The sequence below is a fragment of the Sphaerodactylus townsendi genome, linkage group LG01 (assembly GCF_021028975.2).
Source record: "Sphaerodactylus townsendi isolate TG3544 linkage group LG01, MPM_Stown_v2.3, whole genome shotgun sequence".
In the NCBI taxonomy this organism is placed as follows: Eukaryota; Metazoa; Chordata; class Lepidosauria; order Squamata; family Sphaerodactylidae; genus Sphaerodactylus; species Sphaerodactylus townsendi.
This window is the reverse complement of record NC_059425.1, coordinates 24,202,990-24,211,964: the sequence shown is the minus strand read 5'-3', so window position 1 is coordinate 24,211,964 and position 8,975 is coordinate 24,202,990. Positions and strand designations below refer to the sequence as shown.

At 47.8% G+C, this 8,975-nt stretch overlaps 1 protein-coding gene across 1 annotated transcript; it reads right to left on the bottom strand.

Annotated features, from left to right (window-relative positions):
* Nucleotides 1-1,720: 1,720 nt before the first annotated feature.
* On the bottom strand, nt 1,721-5,220 carry LOC125445238. The gene is made up of 3 exons (XM_048518233.1): nt 4,764-5,220; nt 4,144-4,317; nt 1,721-2,074 (listed from the first exon to the last, which is right to left on the bottom strand). The coding sequence occupies exons 1-3, from the start codon at nt 5,184-5,186 to the stop codon at nt 1,961-1,963; spliced, it is 711 nt and encodes a 236-aa protein (XP_048374190.1). The 5' UTR covers nt 5,187-5,220; the 3' UTR covers nt 1,721-1,960.
* Between the last annotated feature and the right edge of the window lie 3,755 nt (nt 5,221-8,975).

The window sequence follows — 8,975 nt, the reverse complement described above, 5'->3', positions numbered from 1 at the left end:
GCAATATTTGTTCATTCCTGGGTCTGTCTTGTTCATGGGGTGCAGTAACGTTGGTGGGTCTGTTTTAAACATCAAAGTGGGCTTGTAAGTAATGGGGTGGGGGTAGCTGGGAACAGTTCATGCATTCTGGTTGATACTGCCCCCAGCTGTCTTCAGCATGCAACTCATGCCCAGAGGTTGTGGTCCGATGTCCAAAATCTGCACAGGTATGGACTTTTGCAAGGGAGCATTGCTTCCTTGCAAAAGTCCATAACTGTGCACCTATATGGCTTGCTTTAGTTCAAATAAGCTGCTATCCAGAATACTGAATGAGCAAATAGGGGCAGCCATAAACAGGGCCAATGGAGGGAGGCATTTGATCTAGGCCAGAGGTCTGCAACCTGTGGCACTCCAGATGTTCATGGACTACAAATCCCATCAGCCCCTGCCAGCATGGCCAATGTTTGTAGTCCATGAACATCTGGAGAGCCACAGGTTGCAGACCCCTGATCTAGGCCTCAAGCTCAAGAGAACCCTCCCCCTCAAATGTAGACATTTGTTGAATTTTTTTTGCCATTGGATAAACTTCACAATTTATGTACATTATGTGGTGTCATATTTAATTTTTATTATAGCGGCCTCAAATGCTGGAATGACCTGAGTGTCTCTGGATCATGACTGGGTCTTTTTTTATTCAGATCGCAGGGATGGCAATGATGAAAGTCCCTCCCTTTGAAATTTGGGAGTTTCCACCACCTTATACACCAACCAAGGGAACTACCTAGATCAGAGATCCCAATCTTTTTGAGCATGTAGGCTCCTCTAAACCTCTGACTTCATATTGTGGGCCCAGCCACAAAATGGCTGCAATGAAATGGTTACTACATGAGGTGGAACCAGCCACAAAATGGCTGTTGTAGCTTACCTTCAGTCACACAGTGAAAATTCTTGTGTTGTGGGGAACATGCTACCACAGCAATATTTTCAAACAGCTTCACAGTCAATCATTCTCCAAGGGCCAATCAGAAGCCTTGCTAGGAAAAGCCCTACCTGATCCCACTTTCTAAAAACACTTGACAGACCCAGGAAAATTGTCAGTTAGCTCCATTGCACCCATGAATGCTACACTGGGGACCCTGACCTAGGTCAATACACATGCAAACACACTGCCTTTTGTTAGGTCTCAAACCTTAAGCCAATAAACGGACTCTGTATAGTTGATCAGTAGCATTTATTGAGAAGTGTCAAGCGTCAAATTCTCAAGAAATTGTGAAAAACAGTCCTCGGAGCTGAGGCTCCCCAAGGTCAGTGGCAGATAGTAAGAGAAAGCCACCTGGCTTCCTGCCCCCACGAGGTAATGATACAACTCCATTTCTCATGGGATCAGGATGTCAGGGGAAAGCCTAGTTATCTACAAAGCATGTGAAGCCATAAAGTAAAGATCAAGGAAAGAATGTCCCAGATGGCAGTGGTAACATATAGCAGGCTGGTTACATATATATTTTTAGCAGCATTTGATTTGCAGCGTTGAGCAGATACAATGAGGTAGGAATGCATCTCAGTCACCTAGATACAACCCCCCTGACACCTTTCTGCCACATATAATGGTCAATTGTCCGACAAGGCCTTCATAACTTCATTCCGCTTATCATAAAATCCAGTTCCGAGATTTAATCCAGCCCACAAGGGCCATGAGTAGGGGAGAGAAGACTGTAAAACAGAAGAGCACACAACAGATTCGTAATGCTTGAGCAAGTTAATTTTATTTTTATAGTTCAAAGCGAGCTGATAGGACCAAGAGAAACAGTATGGGTGAGAAATGGAGGAGTGGGTTTGAGACGAAGATGGATTATCTCCTTGCAGTGGGCGATCTTCCAGATTTGCTCCTAATAGTCACCACAGCTTAGTGGTTGCTTTTCTACTTTCAACATCCTCCCACAGCAAAAACTGGCCATCAGGATCCAGAGATGATGTCAAACCTTCAGTATTCATTTTCACGCCGCTGACCAAATGGCACGCAATGGCGATCAGTAACAGAATCGGCCGAATACGGGCTCCTCGCATCCCGAAAAATTGTGAATGTGCATTCCAATACCTGAAAACGGATGTGGGGAGGAGGAGGGGAGAAAAGAAACAAAGAAGACAGTGTGAGTGATTTGGAGGGTCAAGAGCCAAACTACTAACCCTCTTGTGGGGTTCCTGATAGCATCACAGTAGATTCTGCTGAGCAAGTACAGCTACTGTAACGCCGGGTGTGGCATTCAAAACCCAGAAAAGATTAGTGTTCATTATTTAAGAAATTACTACTACTAACATGTCAAGCTGATTAACAAGACTTGTGAGGTTAGCTATGAAAAGTTAACTTTTAAAAACTTGCTAAGTGTGGAAAAGGAACTTCCTTGTGTGCGATATTCCTACACGCAAAGCTCATCTGTCAGGATCCAGAAAGACCAAGGTCATTCCGGTATTTCATAGAATCACAGAATCATAGAGTTGGAAGAGACCTCAAGAGTCATCAAGTCCAACCCCCTGCAATGCAGAAACACACAGTCAAAGCACTCCCGACATTGGAGGCCCTTAGGCATAATAAAAATTAAAATGATAACACATAATGCACTGAAGTTGTGAAAGTTATCCAAGGGCAAAAAAATCAACATGTCTAAATTTTAAGAGCCCCCTTCTTGAGTTTGAGGCCCAGGCCAAATGCCCTCCCTTCCATTGGCCTTTTCATGGCTGCCCCTGCTCATTCAGAACTTTGAGCAGAAGGGCGCCCAGAAAACGTTGTTGTTGGAAAAGACCCAGGAAGCTGCTGCCGGTCGGAAAAGAGGATGCTGGATAGGGGGCTCATCAAGGTAAAGTGGCATCATATATTTATGAAACCGTAGCCCAGGAGTCCTCGACCTTTTTGAGCCTGTAGGCACCTTTAGAATTACGCACTAACACATTAAACATTATGAATGAACTTTTGTGATCAACTGCAAGAACCTGGAATTTGAATGAAAGTGGAAACACCTTGAAAGGGACTGTTTATGTTTAGATTATTGAATAGAAAAAGAGAAAAATAATTCATGTGATGATACAACAGTGAATGGTGAAATTCTGTTGATATGAGATAGATATATGATTACAATTGTATGTAATGAGCATTGTTCCTTAATATATAAGAAATACCAAACTTAAATTGGCTGCCCAGTGGGTGACGTGTTTAATGTGTTAGTGCTTTTTTAGACATTACCTACATCTTTGTTACCTTTACCTTCAGAATTACGACATAGGGTGGCAGACACAACTAGAGAATGGTTGCTGCAGGAGGCGCAGTCAACCATTAAGTATCTCGGTTTGGATCTTAAGGTGGCATTCTGTTACCACAGCAACTGCGGAGATGGAACAGTTTTTCTGACTATGGAGGAAGGGAGGGAGGACTTTTGTGAGTCCCAGACTCCTGCTGCAGACTCCCATTTTGCTCCCCACACTGTTCATTTGGGTCCACAGTGCCCCGTTTTGGAGGGCTCAGAGGGCTGCAGAATAGGGGTGCCAGCCTCTAAGTGGGACCTGGTGATCCCCCAGAATGACAGCTCATCTCCAGACTACAGAGATCAATTCCCCTGGAGAAAGTGGCTCTTTGGAGAGTGGACTCTGTGGCACTGCCCCCTACTGTCTGCAGGCGGCACTGCCAAATCTCCAGACGTTTCCCAGTCTGGAACTGGGAACCCCCCACATCTCCTGCCAGCAGCCAGGGGGACTGGCAACCAGAGGAAAATCTAGGGGAAATGTAGCCTGGTGCAAAATCTGAGTTTTCCACACACATCCCCGCCCCCCCGTATGGGGGGCCCCACGACCAAACAACTTTTTTCGCACTAGGTCATCTCAAAGTCACCATCACATTACAGAACATGCCCCAACTCACAAATCTGAACACAGCCACGGTCCATGCCACACAGCGATTTTCCGCCCTCCATGTGACTAAATGGCTGCAGCCTGGGGGGGCATTTGACCCCATATGTCCCCTGGGCGGTACACCCCTGCTGCCAACCCTACTATGGAAGAAATTGGGGAGGTGGGGAAGTTGCCTTCCTCTTGTGTGGTCCCGTTTGTGCTGCTCAGGATCCAAGTCTGACTACCTTCCTTCAGCCCAAGTAAAAGCAGGGCCAGTTTGCTTCTCACCTCTTGCTCAGCTTCTGGAGGCACCTCACAGCGTTTCCTCTCCACAGGTGAGGGATTGTGCAGTTGCTCCTCGTAGTCATCGAAACCATATATTGTTTCATCTGGCCTTTCTTCCTTCGTGCAGTTGGTTTTCACCAACAAAAGCGTGAGGTATATCGATGTGCCGATTGTTTTCTGGAAGGAAAGAACAAGAATAATTTCCCCACCTTTGGCTGCTCAGGCCTTTCCTTGCCCTAAATATTACAGACAGACGGTGGTGTGTGCAGAGGGATATGTTTTGTTTTTCATTCGGGCTTAATTAGAACTACTGAATTTGGATGAATTGGGGCTCAAGTCTTGGAACATACCAAGTGAGGGAGACACAAATGTTCTAAAACCTAATTAGAAAGTCCTTCCCTCACCAAGTCAGTACACCAATCCCTCTCCTGTCTGGCTTGCAAACCCAGACCAAAGGATGCGGTTTCAAAGAAGGCCCCTTTCTTTCGGGAGCAGAAACTGCCTTAAGTTCTTCTACTACCATTCACATTCAGGGCTGAAAGTCTACGAGAGACAAATCACACCTCTGCATCTGCCTATTGCCCCATTCTCCCTTGGATTTCCACTGCACCTCCTTCCATTACCTTAACTTTTACATTTCCATTCTCATATGGTGTGTAAATATGATCACTTTTCCCGTTATGGTGATGCACAGCAATTCCCATCAAATGATCTACTGAAAAACCGTACATTCTGCCACGATCTCTTTCTATCCTGAGTCTGTACATTCTTGCCCTTTCTTCTAGTTCTTGGTCTGAAGGACCAAACAGCATCTCCAGTTCTTCTGAGGTCGGTCCCTGTCCTCGATTCAATGAATCTTCTGATTCTTCCTTCTCTGACTCTTCTGGCAGTGCCACCGGCTCCTCCACATCTTGTGATACTGGCACCGGCTCCTCTGACTCAGTTAAAGGGGGTTCTTCTGAGGCATCCAGGTCCCCAAAGACTGGATGGCCCAGTAGCACAGCCCACCCAAGGAGCAGCTGCCAGCAAATCTGACAACGCAGCATAGTGGCAGGGACAGGAACACTGCAATTGCCTAGCTGGAGGTAGAACACCTGCTGATATAGGTCTCAAGGAGCTGGAAGACTCCACCCATGTGCTGGAAGAATCCTTCCTCCTGCCAGGCCCACCCAGATGGCAGTGGAAGCAGGAAGGAGGAAGGAGGCTAAACGCCTGTGTGTGTCACATGTCCACATGGCAGATAAAAGCACTTTTACCCCACTTCACATGCACTTTGCAATTGGATTTGACTGTATGAAATGGCAAAATCCATTTCCAAATGATCAAAAATGGATTGCAAGTGTTTTATTCCGCGTGTCATTCAGTTTCCCCCCACAAATCAAATAGCTGTGGTGGTGGTGGTGGGAAAGAACTGGCATAATTTCAAATCCTGACAACATCTCTGTGGGAAGAAGCTGAAGGCCCCTCTCCCCTTGTTCTGATCCAAACAGGGCCTGCACCACTAGGATTGCCAGGTCTCCCTAGCCAATGGCAAAGGATGGGGGGCGGGGGTAGGATAGTCAGATCCAGATTTGGAAACTCCTGGAAATTTGGGGATGGGGCCTGGGGGGGACAGGGACCTCAGTGGGGTACAAGCAGTGATAGGATTCAAATAATTTAACAACCGGTTCTGAAAGGACTCAGTGGTGAGATGCCAGCCACAGATGTAGGCAAAACGTCAGGAGAAAATGCTACTGGAACACAGCCATACAACCCAGAAAACCCACAACACCCCTATATGGAATATTGTAAGTGTCAATGAAATTCAAGATCATGGTTGGAACTACATTCCCAGATATGGAGGGGTCCAACTGGGATCAGGGTTGTGTCTACTGTTGCCAACCTGGAGATCTCCCGCTTATTACAATTGGAGAACTCCTGTTATTACTATTGCTACTTGGAGATCTCCAGCTATTACAATTGATCTACAGACTGCAGAGGTCAGTTCCCCTGGAGAAGGCAGCAGCGTTGAAGGGCAGACTCTATGGCATTGTACCCTGTTGATGTTCCTCTGCCAAACCCCACCTTCCTCTGGATTCACCTCCCAAAATTTCCCACCCCAGAGATGGCAACCCCAATCCCTCCCTCCCCTCCCTTGCATGCCACCCCTCCCTCCCCCCTCCCTCCCCTCCCCTTGCAAGCCACCCCTCTCTCCCCTCCCTCCCCTCCCCTCCCCTTGCAAGCCACCCCTCTCTCTCCTCCCTTGCATGCCACTCACTCACTCACTCACTCCCCTTCCCTTGCATGCCACCCCGCCCGTCCCTGTCCCTCTACGTTAGGGTGGGTGGGCCATGTCCAGATGCCAGCCCCCTCCCCCTCTCTCCCCTCCGTTGCATGCCACTACTCCCTCCCTCCCCTCCCCTCCCTTGCATGCCACCCCTCCCTCTCCCTCCACTAGGGTGGGTGGGCCATGTCCAGATGTCGGCCCCCTCCCCCTCCCTTGCATGCCACTCCTCACTCCCCTCCCTCATTCCCCTTCCCTTGCATGCCACCCCTCCCTCTCTCTCTGCTAGGGTGGGTGGGCCATGTCCAGATGCTGGCCCCTTCCCCCACCCTTTAGGCACTTAGGGAGTGGAAGCTTAAACTTCTCCTCCCCCCGCCCCGCCCTGTATGCTTTTTCCCTGAATTGCCCCCCAGAGCTAGCAAATTTAATCACCATTTGAGGTGAAAGATTAAAGGTGAGCAGCACAGAAAGAGTTTTAAAAATTTAAATGAGTATTTATTTAAAATAACTATTTCATCACTTCTCCAGTACAAATAAGGATGATGTCATTCTATGTCCCAACAATGACCTTTGCATCCACCCAAAAAAGAAAAGGAGGAGGAGCCAGCTTATTGGGGCATCAATCAAAGCTGCCCCTTTTTTGTGACTGCCTGAACTTTTGCTTGGCTGTTGGGATGTTTGTAAATCCTGTACCTCCGATAAACTTGAATAACGTACCTTTATCAATCCTTGCCAATAAAAACCTTCATGATCTGCTGTCTTCAGAACTGGAGGTTCTAGTTAATCCTTCAACCATATCTTAAAACAACACTGTTGTTCTTCATCTAATTTGCACGGCACACCTGATGAGGCATGGTGGTTGAGCTACATTCAATGGCCTCTGTAGTCCTTGGTCATTTCCAAGAGCTTAATAGGATTTCTTATCCTGTTGGCCTCTGCCGTCACTTTGTGAGAGAAGTCCTGTGTGGAGGGCTTGCAGGTTCCATTTTGTGTTGGAAATGATGGCTGCACTACATAGAAGCTGACTTGTGGGGGAGCTGGGGAGCTAATTTATAGAAGAGTCCTGTGGCGAAGGACTGAAGCAAAGGAATAGTGCAGGGCCCCGAGTCTCACATAAAATAATAATTAAGTGCCATCAAGTTGCAAGCAATTTATGGCGATCCTTCATGGGGTTTTGAACGCAAGAGAGAAGCAGAAGTAGGTTGCCATTGCCTTCTTCTGCCATGGCCTTCTTCTGCTTCACTTCCCACCACGTGCGAGCTGGGCTATTCAGCCTGCCCAATCTCACATGCCCTCTAGTATTTCACAGGTGAAAATGTGGACAGTCCTGTGCATGAATGGTTGGGCAGATTGGGAAGTTGGGCCCACAGGTTCATGGGGCAAGTTTCTCATCCCCCCCCCCCAACATGGAGGGAGGGAAGGAAGGAGAAAATCCCCTCCAGGTCCCACCACCTGGAAGGAGGGGGGTTGGAGGAAAGGAAGAGGTTCACCTTGACTCCTACCTGTGTGGTAGCTCTTATAGTGAGGTGGCAGCAGTTTAGATTTGCCTTGTGTCAGTAGGCCACAGCTATGGACACTCTCTCCTCTCCAGGGAGGCAGCAGGGCCATATTGACCCGTGGCCTGGCCTCTAGGCTTTCAGGTACTTATGCCATCATTTCCACTTTCAGTTTTTGTTACCCAATGCCAGGGGTAACTAGAAAGTGATTTCAGAGTGATTTCAGCTTTGGTGGCAGTGAGCAGATGCAGAGGCAGGCTGCCTTCAGAGCAGAGGTTCTTTATTGTGATTTCAAGCTCTTTCCAGGCCAGACTCCCCTCTACAGAGTGAAAACGCAGCCCTTTTTATACAGTTTTTCACCCAATCAGAGGGAAAGGGGGCAGTCCCCTGCCACATAATGCAGACAATCTAAAACAAAGAGCATTAAGACAGTCTTTTGTTTTTGCTGATGGCATTAAGTCCCAGAAGAAAAGGCTGCCAATGAATCTTGAGATCCTAGAAGTGGAAAATCCAACAGTCCTTAGAAGGCTGGGGACAGTGCTCTGCCAAAAAAAAAAAGGATGACTAGGCTGAGGCCTAGTCATCCTTATGGGTCATATGGCCCTGAGAAGTGGGGCTGTCCACAGTGGTGGCACCAAGGTCTGAGTTGAGAAATTTCTGGAGATTTGGAGGGACATGAAGCATGGGGAGGGCAGGGTTTGGGGAAGGAAGGACCCTCAGCAGGGTATTATGCCACAAAATCTATCCTCCACTTTCTTCAGGGGAACGGATCTTGGTCATCAGGAGATCAATTGTAACAACAAGAGATCACCTGGTGCCATCTGGAGGTTGGCAATCGTAAGGCAGCACCAATTGATTCATGCTGGCCAGCCCTTGGTTTGGGGTGGTACTGGCGGTGGGCATAACCAGACTACCTGGTTATGGGGAGGATCAGCCAGGTGAAATGGTCTGTCAGATGAAGGGCGGAGGCATAAGGCTGAGAATCCCAAGACAGAGAGATTTTGGAATTTTCTGCAATCCACTTAGTCTGGAGGTCCATGAGGTTCCATAGGGGCTCCAGATGAAAGTAATTTATC

Bases quoted from the DNA above. Each gene is read 5' to 3' on its own strand.
- LOC125445238 (XM_048518233.1), bottom strand. From the start codon at position 5,186: ATGCTGCGTTGTCAGATTTGCTGGCAGCTGCTCCTTGGGTGGGCTGTG. The intron at 4,318-4,763 runs GTAATGGAAGGA...CTTTCCTTCCAG, and splicing joins ATGGAAATGTAAAAGTTAAG to AAAACAATCGGCACATCGAT. The intron at 2,075-4,143 runs GTGAGAAGCAAA...ATCCGTTTTCAG, and splicing joins CTCCAGAAGCTGAGCAAGAG to GTATTGGAATGCACATTCAC.